Raw genomic sequence first — 23,778 nt, 5'->3', positions numbered from 1 at the left:
TGAGTGGTGAAATAATACTTTCATTTGTATCCAGTAAGTCACTGATGTCAGCCAAAGCTTACTAGAAGTGAATTTTATTAAGCAAGTTCTGTTGGGATGAATAGCGCTGCTTTCCCCAGCTTCACAGGAGCCTACTCCAAAGCAAGCTTTGGCAGGTGGATTTGGGCACAGACGGAGGGATACATGTGCACACTTGGCCTTTTTTTCTGTTTCATGCTCATATTTCTTTGTGCTACCAGGATCGTCATGACAGCCTTATCTCTCGAATAAAGCCTGTTACCTCATCCCTAATTGCTTATCCAAAGGCAGGCGAGCTCTAATTTCTCCGCATTAATAAATGACACCGAAGAAGAAACTGCTTTGTTTGCACTGGCTCCCTGGGTTAACCAGCGCAAGCCCCCGAGTGCATTAGGAAACCTTGTGCTTCTCCTGTGGCTGAGGGGGGACGTGCTTACCTTACTCAGGAGCGGCGCCTCGTTTATGTACTTTCCGCTCACATTCACAGCCCTGTCCCCCTCTTCTTGGAGAAAACACTGCAGTGACCTAGGTCAGCGTTTCTCTGCTATGTACACGCACTCCCGTCCAGGTTGGGGAATAGCAGCAGTTGTCCTGGAAGGACCAGTGGCCTCCTTCCCTGGTTTCAAGGCTCTTTCTTGGCTTCCTGCCACTCATCTTTCCTGAGACGTTGAGAGGCTTTCCACGGACCTCTGCACTGATTCCCGTGGCACCCCTTAGCTTGTGAGAGGGCACCCCTGCTTCTCCTTTTTGAATCGTTTCGTGGTCTTGTGGAGTTTATAAGTGCATGTGAGGAGACTTCATATGAATGTGGGGAGTCAGAGATTTGAGAGTGACTATAAGGCTCTGAATGAGTTCTATGACTGTGCTCCATGGAATAGTGAGAACGTTTTGCTTCTCCTTAGTATCACAGTTCTGTCTCTTGTCACCACCTAAGGTCGTTGCTGATCATTTAAAGGGCCTACATTTTCATGTTTCAGAATTTTAATATTTCTTTTCTTTTTTTCCCTCCTCAGAATGAAATGGATGATGTTCCCTTCTTTGATATCCAACTGCCTTATGAATTGGCAATCAATATATTTCAGTATCTGAACAGGAGAGAACTAGGAAGATGCGCACAGGTAAGCCGTCAGGATTTGCTTACATGTGTAATTCAAGTGAGGGAAGCTCCTCCATAACAGAAGTGTACTTTACAGAATGACAGACTCCACAGAGTTCACAAATGGGATAGCAGCTTTACTTGAAGGGAAGCAACCTTGAGCTTAAACGATCGTGTTCCATATCCCCACGTGGTGTTGATCTTTTCGTGACCAGCTGCTCCAGCGCTGCGTTCCTCCTGCAGTCTGAGTTATGGCTGACCCGTGGCAGCGTGCTTAAGGCTGACAGCACTGTGCTTGCCTTTCTGAGCTCGCCAGAGCTGTTAATGTCCTCACTGTTTCTGATGCAAAGGTGTGAGGCCTTGGTTCAGTCAAGCCAGCTGTTAGGTTGGGAGCTGAGGGTCAGCCTGGGGACAAAACAGTGACATCATGTTCCACTGTACAGTCCAAATTACCCTTCAGACACCCGAATTCCATGCAGTGAGGTGAGAGGCATGTGAGAACTGAGACCCACCGAGGGAATTGCAGATCAGTGTCCCCCATCTCGTGCCTGCTCTGGGCCACATGCTGGTGGAGTGGGATGGGGGCAGATAGTTTAGGCCAGACTTTATTGTGTGCATGCATCACAGAGGGTCTGGATAAAACGCAGTTTCAGATTCAGGAGGTCTGGGGTGTGGCCCCTACTAGTCTGCATTTCTACCAGCTGAAACCAGCGTGGCTTTGGCCATGCTTTAAGAGGCAGGCATTTATGCCATTAAAGTTAGTCTTGTATTTTCTTCTTGGTGAAGAATGAATGTGATTGCTGATCATTTGGCATTTCATGGACAGCTGTGTTTCCCAGAAGACACTGAAGTATCCATGGCCCATATCAGCCAAAGAAGTAATCTGTTTGGTGGTTACCATTTCCCATCTCTAGATCCTATAATGCGTTTGACACAAGTCTCTATACCTTTAGGAGAAAGAATTTGGTGAAACTGGGTGGTAGGAGGGACTTCCCTGGAGGTCTAGCGGTTAAGACTCCACACTTCCACTCTAAGGGATGTGGGATTCAATCCCTGATTAGGGAACTCAGATTCTACATGTTGGGCAATGTGGCAAAAAAAAAAAAAAAAAAAAAGACATTAAGTGGTAGGAAAACTATACATTAAAAATCCAAAACACTGTCATGAATATGAAGTTAAAAATATTAAGGCAGTTTGAGAGTGGTGAAAACTGCTCAAACTTAGACTCTAGAGCTGGCTGACCCCATGGCAATTCAGTGAAATGACAACAGAATGCAAGACAATTTAGAGAGTTTCTGGTTTTACTCTCTTTCCCTATTATGATTTTACCTTGTTATGAAGCAGTTTGCTTAATCAGAATGTTTTTCTACTTAAATATGAATTTGAGAAAATTTTCATGATTTTTGATTGCCACAGTATCAGTTAAAAGGGGATGTTGGCTAATATTTTTTAATGGAGAGTGTGGAAATCTTTAGAAAGAAATTATTCAAAGGGTAAAATTCACAAAATAAAAATCTTTGCAGTATAAACTGTGCTCAGAGCCTATCTATTGCATTAAGTAAGAGTACCTACATTGTCTTCTTTCCCTTGGCAATTGGATTTGTTATATTCTAACTTTACATATTGGCCCTATCCCAAGAATTGAAAACAAGGGCGTAGCTAAGTGAGTCCAGCTCCTGGATTTCAGCTGGATGCCGCTGGCTGAGGCCTTAGAACAGGGTCTAATAGCTTGCTTTCCACAAAGTCAGCATTCGGTGATAAAATCTTCATTCTTGATAGGGAGCTGCTGTTTAAGGAATCATTTCTTTTAACATTGCTTTTTGCTCTCCCACTTTGTAGTGGGCCATGTGGCTTTCACATCTGCTGGTTTTCTCATCCAGAGAGTTTATCAGTGTAAAGATAAGATCTGGTGGAAGAAGAGACCCCCCTTTTGGTACAGTGGGGCTGCATTCCAGGGTAGATTGGTTATGCTGGTGAGATTATTCTGCAGGTGTGAACAGTTTAATTTGCAACACAGTAGTCCAATTGTCCACCAGAATTCTTCCCTCTTGGGCCAGTTGGATTTGGATTTTTCCTGTTGAACCTAATTTTTAAAGCACATGAGTAAGAATAGAAAATATCTCTAACCAGAACCCCTGAGTTGGCTGTGATCTGCAAAGCCAGGGTTTTTTTTTTTGTTTGTTTGTTTTCTGAGCTTTTGCACAAAGAGGACAATGGATGGCCAGTAGTTTGCAGACTTGGCTTTGTTTTTTTTTTTCAAGCATTAAAATAAAACCCCAAAGTAATAAAAATAAGTAGCATTTTCATTTGTTTCTCACGGTGTTTTTATTTTTGAAACAGGGGAAAGGGCCTTCTGTTCAATGGAACATCCTGCTGCTTTATGATTTTATTTCAGAGGGGGCTAGCCTTTTCCGTCTTGCTGTTTTCCTCTGGTTCTCTTTTAATCTAGCCGCCTTGGGATTTGAGTGAAATTGGTTGGGCCAGTTATGGGGAATTGGCACCATGAACTATATGTGTACCCTTGGAGAAAACCTGTTTGCTTAGATCTTTATGCCAAATTGGTAACTGACTCACAGTAAGGAACCCTGGTTGGGGAGGACTTCTGAGATTTCATTATGCCACGGACTTGGGGAATTGATTTGGCTCTGACTTCGTCTCCTTTCTGCTTTGTGAGGCTTGATGCTTCAGAACTTAAGTCCCCCCACGTTAGTCTGTGACTCTGTGGACTCTGGATACTGGCCTCCCTAGCCTGTTGCTGTCCATACCTGGCCCTCAAGGGGTTTATATCTCTGTGGGAGAGTCTCACGCTGAGATGTCTCAAACAGTGTGCTTTTAGTAAGGTGTTATGCGTGGGACAGCTCATTGAGCAGTTTATCATTTTGCTAGTTACAATTTTATGTTCTTTGTATGCGTGTGTGTATGTCCACAGAATTTCCAGTCTTTGCAACGTGATATTTTAAAATGGGTAACAATGACAAAATTGCTGATTTCAGAATTGTTTGTTTTTTATGAGAAAAAAGTAAGTGTGCTGTTATATTACTGGATAATTCTAAGAAGTAAAGGTTTTTAAGTATATGCCAGTGTTCATTTGAAACACTTTAAAAGTAATTTTAAATTCATAGGAAGTTGCAAAATACAGTGCAGAGAAGTTCTGTGTACCCTTCCCCTAGTTCCTCCATTGTCAGTGTCTTGGAAAATTGTCCCACGGTATCAAAACCAGGGATTGACATTTGCAAAGTCCACGGAGCTTATTCAGATTTCACCAGTTTAACACGCTTATTCGTGTGTATTTGGTTCTGTGTGGTTTCATCATGTATGTAGATTTGAGTGACCACACAGTCAAGATACAGAACTTTCATCACAAGAATTCCTGCTACTCTTTTATAGCCACACCCTTCCCCTTCACTAACCCTGGAAACCTTGAATTTATTTTCCATTTCTGTAATTTTATTTTATTTAAACAAATTTTTAGAGATTTCATTTTTTAAAAATGTTATTTATTTTTAGCTGCAGTGGGTCTTTGTTGCTGCACGGGCTTTTCTCTAGTTGCGAAGAGGCGGGGGCTGCTCTCGAGTTACACAGGCTTCTCACTGCAGTGTGTCTCTTGTTGTGGAGCAAGGATTCTGGGGCGCTCGGTCTCAGTGGTTGTGGTGCATGGACTTAATTGCTTCATGAAATGTGGGATCTTCCTGGACCAGGGATCAAACCCATGTCTCCTGCATTGATAGGTGGATTCTTTATCATGGAGCCACCAGGGAAGGCCTGTAATTTTATTTTTTCATTTTCAGTTTTAACATATATTTTAGTTATGTGTATTTCCTAATGTGTAATTTTAGCAGTAGAGCTGCAAAGGCAAAAAGGTCATGCTTTTCAAGTAAAACGTAGAAAAAAATGTGCTTAAAGAATGTAATCAAGAAAAAGAGGGAAGATGGAGAGGTTAAAAAACTTAAGATTTATGATAAAAATTGGCAAGCAAGAAGTAGGTGTTACCAAAATAAAGAAGTACTTCTGGAACTAAAGCCTAGTCTATTAGATTATGATATTTCAAGTTTCAAGGAAAATGTGATCTTACCATCTTCCCAGATGTCCAAATAGGAGAAACTAAAACCAGACTTATCCTAGCTGCAGGTCTTAATGACATGTTTAGAAGTTGGGGATTCAGAGCCAAGCGCTCTGGGTTGATTTTTCAGAGCAGAGATGATGCTGAGGACTTGAGATTGCTGGCAGAGTTCCCTCAGTTCTTCGCTTCACCTTTGCCCCCAGACTCCTCTCAGGGAGGCTCGTGTGCACCTGACACCCAAGCACCTACAGGCGTTTTCTTTTAATTTGCCAGGTTGCAATGGCTGCTCCCTCTAAATGGGGTTAAGGAAAAGCAGAGCAGCTCCAGAAAGAGGATGGGGAGCGCGATGAAACAGGGAGAGTGAAGTGCTGATAATCATTTGAACGGAGTTGGGGGGGGGACTTGAGAGTTGTTTATACTCTTCACTTTACTCTTGTGTGGTGGACATTTTCCGTATTAAAATTTAAACGAGAAAAAAAATAAAAAAGCAAGAGATTATACTTGAATAAGAAAGTCAGAGCCTTCTGAGGACCGCACATGCCAGGAGCTGACCTTTGAAAATAAAAACAACCCAGTTTTTTAAGTGTTAAACAATGTTGGACTTACTCTTCTCATTCAGTCTTTCATGCAGGGCCTGCTATGTGCCATGTATGTACCGTTCTAGACAGTGAGTACAGCACTGAACAAAACAGAAACCCCATTCCCCCCACCTTCTAGAAAGCTTTACAATTATGTGCAGTAAATACAGGATTGAATATAGAGTATATCGGGTGGTGATAAGTGCTGTGGAGAAAAGAGACCAGCAGAGACGATGTTGGGGTTACACTTCTAAGTGACTGAGGAAGATGTCCCAGAGAAGGTGGCCTTTCTGCAGAGACTGAAAGGAGGGAAGCAGGAAGCTGGACAGGTCTCTGGCAGAGGTGAATCACAGGTGCAAAGGCCTGGAGGTGAGTGCAGCTGTTGTGCTTGAGGAGAGCAGGAAGGTCAGAGCTGGCTAGACTGTGGTAACTGAGTGTCAGCCTCCCAGAGATGTGCATGTGCTTGTCCTCAGACCTGTGATGTCCATGTGTTACCTTTTGTGGGTAGGGACCTTGGCAGATGTATGTTGAGGATCTTGGCATGGAGTGATCTTGGATTATCCAGGTGAGTTCAGTGTAATTGCAAAGCTCCATAGCGGGAGGCAGGACGTCAGTGAGAAGAGGAGATGCCATGTTTCTGGCTTTGAAAACGGAGGAAGGGGCCCCAAGCCAAAGAATGTAGCTGGCCTCTCAAACCTGGAATAGGTAAAGAAACAGATTGTCGCTTGAAACCTCCAGAAGGAATGCTACCTGGCTGCCCACAATTTTATTTTTTGACTGGGCCATGCATCTTGTGGGGTCTTAGTTCCCTGACCAGGTATTGAAACCCTGCCCCCTGCAATGGAAGCATGGAGCTCTCATCACTGGACAGCCAGGGAATTTCCCCAGCTCCTTGATTTTAGACTTTTGGCCTCCAGAACTGTCAAGTAAACGCGTGTTATTTTAAGCCATAAGTGTGATAAGTTGTTAGAAGATCAGTTCAGTTCAGTCGCTCAGTTGTGTCTGACTGTTTGCAACCCCATGAATTGCAGCACGCCAGGCCTCCCTGTCCATCACCAACTCCTGGAGTTCACCCAAACTCATGTCCATCGAGTCGGTGATGCCATCCAGCCATCTCATCCTCTGTCGTCCCCTTCTCCTCCTGCCCGCAATCCCTCCCAGTATCAGAGTCTTTTTCCAATGAGTCAACTCTTCGCATGAGGTGGCCAAAGTATTGGAGTTTCAGCTTCAGCATCATTCCTTCCAAAGAAATCCCAGGGCTGATCTCCTTTAGGTTGGACTGGTTGGATCTCCTTGCAGTCCAAGGGACTCTCAAGAGTCTTCTCCAACACCACAGTTCAAAAGCATCAATTCTTTGGCGCTCAGCTTTCTTCACAGTCCAACTCTCACATCGATACATGACCACTGGAAAAACCACAGCCTTGACTAGATGGACCTTTGTTGGCAAATTGTAATGTCTCTGCTTTTGAATATGCTATCTAGGTTGGTCATAACTTTCCTTCTAAGGAGTAAGTGTCTTTTAATTTCATGGCTGAAATCACCATCTGCAGTGATTTTGGAGCCCCCCAAAATAAAGTCTGACACTGTTTCCCCATCTATTTGCCATGAAGTGATGGGACCAGATACCATGATCTTCGTTTTCTGAATGTTGAGGTTTAAGCCAGCTTTTTCACTCTCCTCTTTCACTTTCATCAAGAGGCTTTTTAGTTCCTCTTCACTTTCTGCCATAAGGGTGATATCATCTGCATATCTGAGGTTATTGATGTTTCTCCCGACAATCTTGATTCCAGCTTGTGCTTCTTCCAGCCCAGCGTTTCTCATGATATACTCTGCATGTAAGTTAAATAAGCAGGGTGACAATATACAGCCTTGATGTACTCCTTTTCCTGTTTGGAACCAGTCTGTTGTTCCGTGTCCAGTTCTAACTGTTGCTTCCTGACCTGCATATAGGTTTCCCAAGAGGCAGGTCAGGTGGTCTGGTATTCCCATCTCTTGAAGAATTTTCCACAGTTTATTGTGATCCACACAGTCCAAGGCTTTGGCATAGTCAATAAAGCAGAAATAGATGTTTTTCTGGAACTCTCTTGCTTTTTCCATGATCCAGCGGATGTTGGCAATTTGATCTCTGGTTCCTCTGCCTTTTCTAAAACCAGCTTGAACATCTGGAAGTTCACGTATTGCTGAAGCCTGGCTTGGAGAATTTTGAGCATCACTTTACTAGCATGTGAGATGAGTGCAATTGTGTGGTAGTTTGAGCATTCTTCGGCATTGCCTTTGTTTGGGATTGGAATGAAAACTGACCTTTTCCAGTCCTGTGGCCACTGCTGAGTTTTCCAAATTTGCTGGCATATTGAGTGCAGCACTTTCACAGCATTATCTTTCAGGATTTGAAATAGCTCAACTGGAATTCCATCACCTCCACTAGCTTTGTTTGTAGTGATGCTTTCTAAGGCCCACTTGACTTCACATTCCAAGATGTCTGGCTGTAGGTGAGTGATCACACCATCGTGATTATCTTGGTCGTGAAGATCTTTTTGTACAGTTCTTCTGTGTATTCTTGCCACCTCTTCTTAATATCTTCTGCTTCTGTTAGGTCCATACCATTTCTGTCCTTTATAGAGCCCATCTTTGCATGAAATGTTCCTTTGGTACCTCTAATTTTCATGAAGAGATCTAGTCTTTCCCATTCTGTTGTTCAGTAGGAAACTAATACAGAACTAATACAGTGAGTGGCCAGGGCTAAGAGAAGCTGAAAGAAAGAAAGAAAGTGAAGTCACTCAGTCGTGTCCGACTCTTTGCAAGCCCGTGGACTGTAGCTTACAGGCTCCTCTGTCCAAGGGATTTTCCAGGCAAGGGTACTGGAGTGGGTTGCCATTTCCTTCTCCAGGGAAGAGAAGCTGAGTTGGTCCCAACTGGAAAGGCACTTAATCTCTGGAACTTGAATAAAAGGAATTTGAACTTGGGTTCTGAATGAGATGGGAAGCCAATGAAGTGTTTTAATCCAAGGAGTGATAGGTCTGACCTGTGTGTTACAAGGGATCATTTGGATTGCCATGTGGAGAATACACTGGGGGACAAGACCTGCAGCAAGGAAATCATTTGGAAGGCTGCCAGGAGCACACAGTGGGGCTTTCCAGGGGGCGCTAGTGGTACAGAATCTGCCTGCCAGTGCAGGAGACGCCAAAGTCTCTGGTTCGATCCTTGGGTTGGGAAGATGGCCTGAAGTAAGAAATGGCAACTTGCTTCCATACTTTTGCCTGGAAAATTTCACAGTTGGAGGAGCTAGAGTCCATGGGGTTGCAAAGAGTTGGACACAACTGAGCACACACATACACACACTCACACACACACTAGCGCCCATGATGATTTGGATCAGGACTGGCTGGTGGAAGTGGGCTGAATTAGGGTTGCTTATGTGTTGGATGTGGGGAGAGAAAGAAGAGTCAGTAGTACTCCAGGGTGTTTGGCCTGAGCAACCAGGGGGTGAGGTTGCCATTACTGATGGAGGGGAAAGTGGTGGGATGAGCAAAGATCAGTGCTTGGATGTAAAGCTGCAGGTGAGTTCTGGGTTGCACTCAGGACTGAAGATGTAAATCTGGAAGCTGTCAGCACATGGATGATATTTAAAGCCAGGAAACAACTAGCTCACCAGGGACACAAGTGTAGATGGAGGAGGAGATTGGGGGACTGAGCCTGGTCCACCACAGTGATTAGATGATAAGCAGACTAAGAAGGTAGTACCTGTGAGGTGGGAGGAAAACCCGGCGTACACAGGTTCTGAACCAAGGAAGAGAATTTTACAAGGAGGTGAAGGTGATCCAGCGTAATGATGAGCGGTACTGTGAGTCAGCCGAGAGGAGGACTGAGAAGTGACTCTGGGCTTAGTAGCTAGACATCAGTAGCGCTCTCCCCAGGTAGGCTTCGTACGTCATTGCTTGACTGGAGCAGTGACACTTTCCCCTGTTGTGGACCCCACTGGTAACCTTAATCCAGGCAGAGTTAATAAGCTAGTTTTTGAGCCAAGGGCTTTTTTTTTTTAATGCTACAATTCATAGTGGTGCTATAAAGCAAAATGCTGGAGACATTTTTATTAGCAAATTCTTGCAGCTGAGGCTCACTCAGTGGGACTTTTACTGGGCAGGGCCAGTCCAATCTCAGTGTATTAAAGAAAGACCATTAGGCCTTTGGAAAATGCAGACTTGTAAACTTTCTAGATTTAATGAAACTTAAGAAATCAAAACAATTAGGTTTCCTTTTGGTGAGACTCTAAAATTTACTGTGAAAGTTTAGCTAGGTCTTTTTCTTGTTGATTTTTTTCCCCTTTCAGGCTTAAAAGAAATTCTTAAAGCCTGTCATTTTTGTTCTCCTTTAAAGAAGAATAAAAAGGCAACCCTCCCTTTACAGTTTGCTAAAGAAATTGTTGGCATGTTTGTGTGTTTAATACCTAATTGTAAGTACAATCCTGATCCCTTTTTGGAAGTTATTCTCACCTCTAATCTTTTATAAATCCCTCAAAGAGCTTTACTGTTTGTTATCCAGGGTTTAAACTTTATCCTGAATATTATTTTCTATAAAAGAAGCCCTGTGGTTTGGGGGTTAGTGGTGGGATGATACACTGAAACATCAACTTTTTATTCTTGGGTTTTCATCCCATAACCCTGTTGTACAGATTTCAGATTGTGTTATTTAAGACTACTTAGCATTTTCTTTGAAGCTGATACATATAAAAAAGTTTTCAGCTCCCAAGTTTTATAAGGTCTGACATATTTGAGAGCTCTTGAAAGTCTCGGAACGGTTTCTGTGTTTTAAAGTGACTGACCTTTGTACAGTTTAGTACTGGTAGAACCTCATCTAGAATGTTGAGTTTAATTGGGATATTCTAGTTTGTAATCAGTGAGTGCTGAATTTGCATTCTTCTGAGATGCTGATGATTCACTGGCTCCATCTAACAAAGTGCAGCCTTGTGGCTAATTTTTAAACTCCAGAATTACAAAGATTACCCCCCATTCAGGGCTAGTCTTGTGATCCAGCCTAACTCTGAGGGCAGAGACTGGAACTTTTCTTTCTAGCTTCCCCAGCCATGGGGAGCTGGCCCCCAATCTGGGCACGTCTCTGGGGTGTTACCTACCTGCAAAAGGTGTCAGTTAGGCAGGTTAAGGTGGAAAGTGGGTGAGAATTGCTGGCCTTAGTGCCTGTTGTGTGGTGAGCACCCAACATGTGTTTTAATCTATTGACCGATAACACATATCAGCATTCTCTAAGGTGCCTTCTGGAGGGCACTAGGCTTTCGAGACACTCCTTCTTAGAAAAGTCCAGGAGCCAGATATGTTTGAGAAACACAGCTTCCTATATCTCCTCCTCAGAGATAGGCAGCACGTGTCAGTCTATTAAAAGCTCTGAGAAGTTCCCACAGGCAAGAGTCAGTGTTCTCCAAACTTGTGTGACGTGGAATCCTTTTGATTTTTATTTACTTGTTAATCTAGCTGGGTCTTCATTGCGTCACATGGACTTTTCTCTGGGTGTGGAGTATGGGCTTCTCTAGCTGCAGCGTGAGGCCTTAGTCGCCACTTGGCGTGTGAGATCTTAGTTTCCTAACCAGGGATTGAACCCATGTCCTCTGCATTGCAAGGCAGGTTTTTAACCACTGGATCATAGGGAGGTCCTGAGAATCCTTTTCTAAAGTTCGGGAGCTGCTATTCTACTGACTATGCTTTGGCAAGTGCTGTGTAGTGTATAGTGAAATTAATGACTTAGTTACTTTGAATCTCTCATCTGGAAGTTACATTTTATAATTTCTGCAAAGTTTTACCTTTTATAATTTTTACCAAAAAAAAGGACTGATGTATCCCACGGATCAGAGTAAACTGCTGCGTGTTCAGTTTAGTTAGCTCTCTGTGCCTTTGAGAAACCATGAGGGTGTCTGTGTGTTAACCCTTATCTTATACTTTATTTAACCCTGAATTCCAGGAGCCTATGGGAGAAATACTGTGCTCTGAAGCTATTTGAGTTGTTGCCTACCTTCATCACAGTGAATGGTGGTCTGTCAAGCAGATTGACTAGTGCTGAGACTCCCTTTGGCACAGACAGATGGACAGACACCACCCAGTGTCATGGACAGGCTCAGCTGTGGAGCAGACATGCCAAAAATAAAACCGTGGTGTTCTCGCTAGTCAGAACTGGGACTCCAGTATTATTGAGTCATTATCCTATTCTTTATTGCCTGACCACTTGTGATCAGATGAGGGTTTTTTTCCCCGATGCCCTTATGGCTGAGATGGAGAAGTGTGGGATGACAGTGTAGTTTACGTGGATTTGTAACTGATGCTGTGACCATGCCCAGGGTGGGCTGCTTAATGGATCCCCATCAGCCTGGGAGGAGGGCTCTAGTGCTTTGCTATGGGCTCTGTCTTCAGCCCCATCCTGGTTGGTTTTTTAAAAATAATTAAGACATGAAGGCCCACAGACTGCATTTTGCAGATGACTTATGTAAAGGAAAAGTAACATCCATATAATGGATGACAGAATTGAAATGCAAAGATGATATAAAATGCTGGGAGTGGGTATGTGTGATGAGCTGGGATTTAAAATGAATAGAAAGTTTAGAAAGCTAAGAATTTAAAACATGATAGTGTGAGAGTAAGAAATGGGGGCTTTTTTTTCTTTAATTACAGTTGGTGTTTAAGAAGACTGAAGATTGATAAATACCAAATTGAGATTACTGTTGGGGAGAAAAGGATGTGGACTCGGAGAGATACATAGGAGTTTTAAGCTTATTGGTTAATACTTCTTAAGCAGGGTGGTGTGTCCATGGGTGTTTGTAATATGTAACTTTGTCTGCCTTAAATATTTGTTAAAATAAATGGACTCCAGAAGCTCTGGACTATGGGTTCTGCATTGTATCTTTAAGTGAAGTAGCAAATTAGTATCTGCTAAAATCCTTCTGTTCATGGCGCTTGAAAGTTGTGTATCTGGGGTGTTGTTTAGTCCCGAGTACCGCATTTGAAGAGGGACAATGCAGACGGTAAACACGAGGGTACGCTTCAGAGGTAATGAATACGGGAGGTAGTTCTGTGACAGTTAGTTGAAGGAAATGTGTAGCGTTTAGACCAGTGAAGAAATGACTAAGGGGAAACATGATGGCTGCTCTCAGTCACTTGAGGAACTGTTAGTATGTCTTTTTTGTTCCTCTTTTCTGATACTATTATCTTCTTTTGTGTTAGATGTTTTTCTAGCATACCATTCTAATTCTCTTGTTTCTTGTACCGTATTTTGGAGTTATTTTCTTAATGGTTGCCCTAGGGGTTACAGTGAGCCTCATAAAACAATCTAGTTTTGACTAATACCAACTTAATTCCGATTGTACAACCAAAGTGCTCCAGAATAACTATGTTCCCTCTCCTTTCTTAGAATTTGTACACAATAATAGAATAATCTTTATAAGCCCATCAACAGTTTTAGGCTGTGTCTTTTTAATCAGATGGAAGAAAAGGGATGCAAGTAAAAGTACATTTATACTGTCTTCTATATTTACCTTTATAGTGATGTTTACTTGGAAAATAAAGTATGCTATGCTATGCTAAGTCACTTCAGTCGTGTCCGACTCCGTGTGACCCCATAGACGGCAGCCCACCAGGCTCCCCCGTCCCTGGGATTCTCCAGGCAAGAACACTGGAGTGGGTTGCCATTTCCTTCTCCAATGCATCAAAGTGAAAAGTGAAAGTGAAGTTGCTCAGTCGTGTCTGACTCTTAGCGACCCCATGGACTGCAGCCTACCAGGCTCCTCCGTCAATGGGATTTTCCAGGCAAGAGTACTGGAGTGGGGTGCCATTGCCTTCTCCGAAAATAAAGTATATTTCCTTTCAATTCAGCCTAAAGGACTGCCTTTAGGCAGTCAAAATATTTTATTTAGTATTTCTTGTAGAGCAGATATACTCCAGGTGAATTCTCTTATTTTCTGTTTATCTGGGAATATCTTAATTTCTCCTTTTATTTTTGAAGGATCATTTTGCTGGCTATAGATTTGTTGATTGGCAGTCTCTTTTCAGCGGTCAGTGTGCTGCATGCTACTGCTTTCTGAGTTCCGTGATTTCTGAGAAGTGCGGAGTACCTTGTGCACGAGTCTTTTTTCTCTAGATCCTTTCAAGATTCTGTCTCCAGCTTTCAACGGTTTAACTATGTCTAGGTGTGAGTCTCTTTGAGTTTATTCTTCATGGTGTTTGCTGAGCTTCTTTGCTATGCAGATGAATGTTTTCCCTCCAATTTGGGAGAGTTTTTGGCCTTAATTTCTTCGGGTGTCCTTCCTACTCCCTTTTCTCTTTCCTTCCCCACCTGGGACTCCTATAACGCCTACATTGGTCCACCCAGATGACGTCTCATGGTTCTCTGAGGCTTGGTTAATTTTGTTAATTTTTTGTTTTTTGATCTTTTTCTTTCTCAGTATGGAAAATCTTAATTGACCTTAAGTTTTCTGATTCTTCTTCTAGCTCAAATCTATTGTTAAGCCCTTTTAGTGATTTTTTTTTGTTTCAGTTATTATATTTTTCAACTATAAAACTTCTATTTGATTCTTAAAAAAATAATTTCTATCTCTTTATCGATATTCTGTACTTTCTGAGATATTGTGCGTATATGTTTATTTCTTTAGGTATGCTTTCCTTTAGTATTTTGAACATATTTATAATGGGGTGTTCCACTCCCCAGGTTTTCCTTTTAAGTCTTTCGATCAGCCTCCTTTTAGCCCTAGTTGGTAGTGCCGTGTCAGGCAGCTGCACTGTTAAACAGTAGTCCCTTATCTTTTCTGACAAATGCTCTGGATATAGGACAGAGTTAGATCTAAGTCAGATCGGATGAAGACAAGCCTTGAGAACAGAGCTTTCTAGCAAGCTGCCAGACAGGCCAAACGTGACTGTTTTCTGGGGATGGTGCTTTTGGAGAGCTGTAAACCCATTTGGCCCCCTTGGGAGTTGTTAGACCTCTGGTTTTTACAGCTACTGTAGTTGGAGGCTGTTGGTTTTCAAGGCTACCATGGAGCTGGGGGACGAGAATGGGATTAATGCAGGTGAAAAAACACAAAGGCTGGTGTTCTTACGAAGAGTCAGCCGTTTTCCTTGAATAAATGCTCCTCAGAAGATTACAAGCTTGTAGTTAATTTCTAGAGCTCTGGAAAAGTTGATTTTTGACAATTTTTGGCAGTATTCTTGTTGCTTCTTTCGAGGAGCAGATTTCCGGCAATCTTCACTGTGTAGTTAGAAAGTTAACTCTAGCAGCACTTCATCAAGTGAGGCACCCTTGTGTAATGAGTCTGCCGGGCACACGCTGTGTGCTCTCTCTCACTGTGTCTCATGTTCTTTCTTCTTATCTGAGTATTTGATGTCTTGGAGTAGCCCCAAGGGAGTGTTATGGAGCGCAGGTTACTGAGAACCACTGGTCATGACTTTATTAGAAGTGAGGCTCAGCCTTTGGGGGGGCAGCAAGCAGAATGTGTTGCAGACCTCATATCATGTGGATCTGCTGCATCAGTGTCTCATTTTGCCGGCAGAGTCCATCCTTTACAATCTGTCCAACTTTGTACAGTAAATCTCATAATGAAGAAAGTCCATCATTTCCCAAAGTTAGGCTTGGAAGACAAAGCTCTTAATGGCTAAAATGGCCCTTTCCTCTGGATACTGTTGGAATTTGAAATCCAGTCCAGTTATAGTGTTCATTTCTCTCTATCAGATCTTATCCTAGCTCAATAGCTTGCCTTTTCTGTTGAATATTTTTTATTTACACACTTAAAATCTGAGTTTTCACACATAAAATGAATTTGAATTTCTCACATGACCAGAAGTTTGGGTTATGGATATTAATTTTATCACAGCTTTTTACTTCAGAGGTCATCAGTGTCTAGCTCTATAAGATGGAAGTGCAAGTACCTAGTAGTAAGAAGCAGAGATTCTGTTCTGCAAAGCTGTGTGTGATTTTGTATCTGTTAACATGTTAGTGTGTATTTTTTGTCTTTTACATGTTTGTGTATTTTTCTCTTTATATCTTGTATTTACATGTGTATGTATAAAATAATTTAACCAAGTAGTCTAAAATGTGGCATTAGGTTGGTAGTACAGCAATTTGGAAATCTTGAAAGATAAAACTGGAAACATTTGCTTGTATTTTTTTCGCCTCGGAGGATTTTGTTAATGAGACATTTTATACTGCCATAAACCCAGGGCAGTGATAAAGGAAGGTGTTGATTGATTTTTGGATGACAAGGGAGGTCTCTAATTGCAGAACTTGACGTTTGTGTCACTTGGGCTGTTGTAGGTGAGCAAGACGTGGAAGGTGATTGCGGAAGACGAGGTGCTGTGGTACAGGCTGTGCCAGCAGGAAGGCCACCTCCCTGAGAGCAGCATCTCCGATTATTCTTGCTGGAAGCTCGTCTTCCAAGAGTGCCGAGCCAAGGAGCACATGTTGAGAACCAACTGGAAGGTAGGCAGTGGCCAGTACCATTACCTGCGGGGGAATTGACTGCAGGGACCCAGGAATCCAAGCCCGGGATGAAACCCTGAGTCCCTCCAGTTTGAGCCTGAGGCTCACTGCTGAAAGCAGAGAGAAGGGTGTGGTGAGTGTCCCTGCAGCTGACAGTGACTTGCTGACCATTAGAGTATCTGCCCTCATTTCCAGCCACCTATTTGGGAGCATCCTTTGTCCTCCAGGAGAGGAGGTGGGCTTGAGGTGCCAGTCACCTCCCTCTGATGGTTGGGGTGTTTGGAGTGGAGCTCCATGCAGCCCGCTTTCACTCTTCCCTCTTCCCTGGATGGACCAAGAAAGCATCACCTGATTAGAAAAGAGGGGCTGAAAGTGCTCTTTCCAGTCAGTGCAAGAGGGAGATTACTAAGCGTCTCTAAGCACTGTCTTCCCTTCCCTCACATAACCTATTGGCTTGCTTCCATAACGTTTATCACTTCAAAATCTCTACAGAAATATTAGATCACAGCTACGCATTTGCCCAGTGAAGTGTTTCTGTAGAAAGCACTGTCGGGAGCAGTGTTACATGGAGCTGTCTGAGGCATGAGGAGACGCCAGCCTGGTGGCCGTTTCTTCCCACCTGGGTGGCTGGATATTCAGGTGGAGGGAAGGGATGGAACTGGATTCTCTATTCCCCTCCTGTAAAAGTCAATCCTAATAGACTTTGAGATGAACAAGCTTTCGCTCATTACTGATGGTGACATACTGCCTATGTGCACGTCTGTCCCCAGTCACCTCACAACCTGATTAGCGACCGTATTCTAGATCTGGGTAGTGTCACAGTTCCTAGCAAAGTCAGTAAGAGCAGTGTTCCTTTAACTTGGCGCTTCTCAGCCCCAGTGCTGGCACCATGTGGTGCCAGATCCTTTTTAGTGAGGGCTGTCCTGAGCGTTGCAGGATCTTCTGCTTCTGTGGCATCTCCAGCCTCTCCCCAGTACAGGCCAGAAAGCATTCCCTTCCTTCCCCCAGCATCACCCCTGGTTGAGAGCCACCCTTCCAAAGAGAATCAGCACAGCTGTCCTTAGACCACAAAGACACCTCCACTAAATAAAAGGCCCGCTGCCCCGCCATGTGCCTCCAGACCAGGGGGAGGCCCCTCTTCGCCTTTTGCTTGGTTCAGTCTGTGTGAAGGACATAAGTGAGAGAGCTGGGGATAGGAAAGCCGAGGCTCTAACCCGGGCAGGAGGGGCCATAATTGAAGGAACGCTTGAGAGGAGGGCATTCTGTCCAGGAAGGAGGGATGCTTTTGAGAGTTGTGAGCACAAGAGCTGGAGGTACTCCATGTACCATGGCTCAAGTTCATAAATATCAGATCCTAGGGAGAACACAGCAGCAGAGTTCTTTGTTTGCTCCAGAGACAACGGGCACTTCCAAGGTGGTGCCCTTGGTAACCTGGCAGACTCCACCTGCCAATGCAGGAGATGCAGGTTCAGTTCCTGGGTTGGAAAGATCCCCTGGAGAAGGAAATGACAACCCCCTCCAGTCTTCTTGTCTGGAGAATTCCATGGACAGAGGAGCCTGGTAGGCTATAGTCCATGGGGTCGCAAAAGAGTTGGACACAACTGAGTGCACCCGCCTACATACACCAGAGAGAATGAGGGAGGGAAGCAGGTATGCCCTCCTCATCCAGGGTGAGGGGGCAGAAGTGAAGCTGTTTAATGACCTCAGAGCATCTGGAACTTCATGCCTGTGTACAGATTGCATACAGTTTAACTGAACATCTGTTTATTGTTTTTCTCTAACAAGCACAAAGCCATGTGTTTGGTAAGTGCTCAGTAAGAGGTTGTTGCTTGAATGAACTGAAGTCAGACTGGAGGGAGGCTTCTCTTTGGAGCATCTTGGGCCCACATCCCGCACTGTTACCTATAAGGACTACAGAGGTCGAGTGTCAAGTGATGGCTCTTGCATTAACAGTAATGATTCTGGAATGAAAGGAATCCTGATGAAAACATGAAAGGGAGCAGAGAGCAGGGTGCCTTCCCTGTGGGTGCCTCTGCTTTCCCATCTCTGATGTGGAGCTGAGAGTAGCTGCGCTCTCCAGGCTGCAGTAAAGAGGACTGTCTAATGGTATCTAACGCTCCTCCCACAGGGCTTGGCTGGTGCCTGCAGCTCAGTTAGCCTCGACTTTGGCACACAGATGCTGTGGTTTGCTATCTTGGGTCATCCTCTGGATGGGTTGGGAAGGTGATTTGGTTTGGAATCTCCTAGGTCAGTGTCTGGGGAAGGTCAGTGTCTGGGGAAGCTCAGAAGGGACCCCAGGCTTCTCAGTACTTCACATAGAGGGTGACCTGTGAGCGTACAAACTTAGCTGGACTTCAGAGCAAAGGTGAAACGGTGTTCCTTTCCCTGGTGTTTGCACGCACTCGTTTCACAGTGGAGTGCTAAGGTCTCTTAATCCAGAATACCAGTGTGGGGCTGGAGCCCAGGACGAAGAGGAAGCCACGTGACAGAACTTAGTGGAGGCCATGAGCTCACTGACCCTCTCCTTTGCTTTCACTGCCTGGTCTCTCAAAAGAGCTTGCTCTTGTCACTTTGGCCATGGTCCTTGCATGGATGACTTTGCAGTCCCTCCCATGTCTCACACAGCCCCACCTGGATGTGTCCAGTTGTGTCCCTCAGCCTTGGACTCATTTCTCGAGTTCAGTGCGATCACCGAGTGGATCATCTGGCACAGCGCGTGGAGTTCAGCTGCTTAATAAATGTTGGTTTTAATGGAATGGATGTCGTCATCTGTCTCCTAATAATAATGTAGATAGTGATAGTAGCTACTGTTTATTGGAAACTTGTGTGCGAAGACCTGTCCTTGGCACTTGCACCGTTTCTGATCCTTGTGCTGGTACAGCAAAGGTGAAGTTGTAGATGGCTCGCTGGCCTTTCTTTTCACTTTAGTATTGTTGGCTTACAATATTGTTTCAGGTGTACAGCAAAGTGACTCAGTTATGTATGTATATTTTTTGATGGCTTGATATTCTTGAATACCTTTATGCATGCTTGCTTTTTGGCTTAACTGTCCCACCCTTCCCAACATCCCACATGTAAATACTTTCTATACCTCCAGATTCCCTTTATTTTAAAAATAATTATTTGTGTATATTTTGAATCAATAAATAATCATGATAGAATAAGTCAGAAGTCATCAAAAGGCCTATACTGGAAAATATATCTTCCTCTTTGCTCTCTTCACTTACATCAGGAGCTACTGTGTTATGGGTTTTAGGGTTTCCTTTATAAACCATTTCCATAATCAGAAATAATGTCTTTTCTCCTTTTTCCCCCCACCCTGATTTTTATTTTGTTGTATATATGTTTTAATTTTATTCTGAGAGCACTTAAAGAGCTGTTAGCAGGTAAAATACCATTAACTACTTTCTCTCCGCCAACCTGACCTTTCTAAATCCACTTCATGTGTCTCTTCACTGGCAGCCTCTGCAGTGAAGTCGTTTACGTCCTGTGAACCCCAAGGGGGTGGGTCGGTGTCTCACAGTCTAGTTCCGTGCAGTGTGTGCAGCTCTGGTGCTAGTAGCTTAACATATTGGTTGTCATCTGTGTCCTTTTGAGTCTCTTTAACTGTGGACACAGTCCATGCTGTAGGCAACCCACCATGGAATATAGGTGAGAGCGAAATGCTTTGTCTCCCTGCCATCCCGAGAATAGTATAAACCGCACCCCTTTTCTCATGCAGAATCGCAAAGGCGCAGTGAGTGAGCTGGAGCACATTCCCGACGCAGTTTTATGTGATGTGCATTCTCACGATGGCGTTGTCATTGCTGGGTAAGCAAAAACAGTTTTTCATTTAATACTCTTCATCCTAAGGTCTTTCACTTTTCACAGACCACCCTCTGCGTCTCAGCCACCTTATTCTACCTTTGGGAGCAGGTGCCTTCCCACTCACAGCCCACGTGGAGATAAGACGGAGCCCCTGTGTCCTCCAGTAGTCGAGGGCTCTGAAGCAAGTTGGGTGGGGCGGCTCTGTAATCCATTTGTCTCATATCTTTTGAGCTTTTAAATGACTCTTGTGGCATGTTATTATGTTAGATTTTCATTAAGGCCAACCGTTTGTTCTTTATGAAGACATGAAAAACTCAAGAATAGTAAGTGTTGGCAGAAACAGGTCCTATTCTTGATTTCTCATTGTGAAGCCTTCATTCTGAAGAAGGGCTGTGGCCACACAGGTAATCTTCCTTCCCTACCACACAGTTTGTATTTGCAGTTAACTTGTCCTGAAACAGGCGTTTTATTACGTATCTGTCTCCATTGCTGAGAAATTAAATTTTAGCTTCTGTGAATTTGGCTTCTATTCCAAAAACCACTTTCATGAATTCTTCATGTTTTATCAGAGAGGTGTTTTTATGTGTTTCTTTAATGTATACTAAGGTGGTAATTTTCTTTTTGGATTAACAGTATGTCTTGAACTAGAGTCTCACGTTGTGTACCTAATGCCACAGAGACCAGGACACTTAAACTTCTGGGTCTGGATTGACTCTGAAGTGAGCCACCCAAAAGAGGTTTCTCCCTGGATGGACAAACAGAAACCTTGGACTTAACAACATAGTCATAGGAGAGCCTTTTCCTTTGAAAGAAAACTCCTTCAGAAGCATTCCTTGAAGAGTATTGTTTGAACTGAAATTTCAGAGTCAGATTATTTTAATATTTTGTGGTTTTGTAGTACCTTTGTAAAAGTATTTTACTTTAAACAGGTTATGCCTTAGGAGCAACACTTTCCTTTAGCTTGTGTTTTCCTGGCCATGATTTCGAGGTTAATGCCCTTCTCAGCAGTGCCATAAAACTGTTATTTTTAGAAAAATTAATGGACTAGAAATCTAGAATTCTGTCCATCCAGTTACCAGTGTGGCACTAGGCTTCTGCCCCCATCACTCAAGTGTGGGCATGAGAACTCATGCTAGGCAAGGTCCTCTTCACCTGTTAATTCTGAGATTCCTTAGTAACCCCCAGAGGGACTGGGATCATCCTACCTTACAGGGGTCTCCTGGTTAGAGGCCTTTGAGAACAGACTGTTGAGATTGAACTGAAAGTCATAAAAGGAATTGATACAGGGAAGGTGACTCTCGAAAGCCAATTATGAATTTCTTATCCGGACGTGGACCTTACAAAAGGCAGCCTGGCCATGAGTCCAGATACCAGTCCTTCTTTTCCTGCCTCTCCATTCCCCTGAGGCCTCCTCAGCATCACAGATTATGCCAGCACAAAGCACAGCGATGGCAGAGTTTCGTTAATCGATAAGATGAAACTTGATCTGTGGGTCAGAGAGGCTCCTCACAGCCCCTTTTTCTAAGAGAACCTTATGTTGATGGCCTAGCCTCAGATACTTCAATCTTGCTTATATATACAGCATCTTGTGTTTATCATTAAAATTTTATCTGGTGGTTACGATGCTTGTTTTCTGGGTCAGATCTTGAATCCCTTTTCATTTGAGAACAGCGGTGTTTGCGGTTACCTCATTCTCAATCAATGTTGTATTCACCAGGCTTTCTGCAGTTATGTATCTCCAAGGAGCTTCTTAAAGAGACAGTGGCTACCCCACCATTTCTTTCTCATTTACTTCCCTTGCATTTTTCCTATTTTTCTTCTTCCCTTCCTTCTTCTCTATTTTTTATGCAAGTGGAATCTGTTCAGAGGCTTAGTTTTATGTATCTGCAGGTAACCTATGTTCCATATCTGCATTTAAACTTGTTAGTTACATAATTGAAGATTCTGTTGCAGAATCTTTTCCCGGCTTCTCAGTTTTTCAGTCCTCTCTGTAGGTGTTCCTGGTTTGGAGTTGCATTGCTTAGACTTAGACTGATGTGTGTTACACGTAAAGGTAGAGTTAACCCAGACTTGGTTCTGCCTTAGTCTTCTTTTCATGCAGAACCAGGGTTCCTGTTAAATGCTTATTTGCTCATAAACTCTGAGACACTCGAGTCCCTGTCAAGTGAACAGGACGTGGATGCCTCTCACCTGAGGCTTGTTTTCCACCAGAGGAAGCAGACATTATTCTCAAAGCTTTTGATCTTTCCCTCTTGTCCATGGGTGTTTGTTTCCCTTCCTTGTCTCATGGATGATAGTTTCCAGTTACCTTTTCCTGACGCTTGGAGCCTTTTGAAATTTGTTTCCAACCTTCCGTTTCTCCTCACTACTCTTCCCAGGGTACTTTTGGTTTTTCTCCCCCTATACTATTCTAGTCACCTCTGACCATGTCTTTTTAAACTTGAGATGCAATTTACATACCATAAAATTCACCCTTTTAATTGTGTAAGTCAGTGATTTTTACTACATTCACAAGGTTTTATAACTGTCCACCATTATCTAATTCTTGAACATTTTCATCACCTCCAAAAGAAACTGTCTCCATTTTTTAAGGCTTAGCTCGAGTCTTGCTGCCTCCCACAGCTTCTGTGGCACAGTAGCCTATTAACTCTGCCTCCCATGCCAGCATCTCCCCTTCTCATGCCTCCCAGGAAGTGATTATCTGCAGCGCATGCATGGGGCAGCTAACCACATGGCTTTAAGGCTTCACTGAAACATTTTTGTCTTATGTTGTTATTTTATTTTTAAACTTTATAGTCATGTAAATTCCCAGTTAATTTGTAAGCATCTTTTAAAAGTGGAGGTGTTATGTAATATTTCATTAAGCTCCCTGTAATACTAATACATTTTTTAATCTGAAGAAGAGTGTTAACACTTAATAGATTCCCTTCCCCTGACCTGTATACTACATGTTACATGAGAAACTGGAGGAATTCCTGATTTCTTTGGTCTGTTCTGATTTCCTAGTTCTTTTCAACTTAGAATCACACAGTTTGAAACCTGGAAGGAACTTTATAGATTCTGTTCTGAAATGCTCCTCCTGCGTGAGGTCGTGGAGGATCCCGAGGTCTGGGGAGTGGGGTTGATAACGTGTGCCCTGGCCGCCCCGCTGTGCTTCTGCCGGCGGCACGTGAGAGCCCTGCCCCTCGCTACCGTCTCCAGCCCTGGCTCCATGCTCGGATGGCCTGTCTTATTGTAGTGTCATTTTGTTTTCCTTTATGACATGTATGGACCTTTCTTTTCTGTAAAAAATGAAAACAGCAGTAAGACCATGTTGTCTTTGCAAAACTGTTAGAAAGTGGAGAAGAGAAAGCCGCCTGACTCCCAGCTTGCTAGCACAGCTCCCGTTATGGGTTTTGGTGTGTGCCATTTATGTTTCTGTTTTCAAATGCATGTTACTGGATTTAGGTAGCTGGATTTTTATCTTTTCCAGATGAAGGAATTATTTTAGGGACTTCGCTCGCGGTCTAGTGGTTAAGCTTCTGCACTTCACAGCAGGGAAGCCAGGTTCGATCCCTGGTCAGGGAACTAGGATCCCACATGCTGCATGGTGTGGCCAAAGGAAAAAAAAAAAATCTTAAAATGCCTTCAATAATCCTCAAGTTCTTTCCCATTTAACTTTTTGCCTTGGAGTCTCTAAACCATCCCTCAGACCCACTCTCCTGAGTGTGCCTTCCCGTTCTCGGTCAGTGCCATAAATAACGAGAGTTGGCTCT

General features: G+C 43.5%; 1 protein-coding gene across 3 annotated transcripts in view; it reads left to right on the top strand.

Moving 5' to 3' along the window:
- The window catches only part of FBXW8 (F-box and WD repeat domain containing 8), a 113,525-nt gene that overhangs the window by 16,240 nt on the left and 73,507 nt on the right, over window positions 1–23,778 (top strand). For 2 of the 3 annotated variants that reach the window (XR_009730387.1, XM_061384890.1), the window contains exons 2-4: window positions 1,032–1,136; window positions 16,052–16,216; window positions 19,938–20,026. Coding sequence is in view for 2 of the 3 variants with exons in the window: in XM_061384890.1 (XP_061240874.1) it covers window positions 1,032–1,136; window positions 16,052–16,216; window positions 19,938–20,026 (359 nt within the window). In the remaining variant the exon portion in view is untranslated. The remainder of the gene's footprint in view (window positions 1–1,031; window positions 1,137–16,051; window positions 16,217–19,937; window positions 20,027–23,778) is intronic. The other variant, XM_061384891.1, reaches the window with a different exon arrangement.

This window comes from Bos javanicus, chromosome 17 (genome assembly GCF_032452875.1).
Source record: "Bos javanicus breed banteng chromosome 17, ARS-OSU_banteng_1.0, whole genome shotgun sequence".
Lineage (NCBI taxonomy): Eukaryota > Metazoa > Chordata > Mammalia > Artiodactyla > Bovidae > Bos > Bos javanicus.
This window is presented reverse-complemented; position numbering and strand designations above follow the sequence as displayed.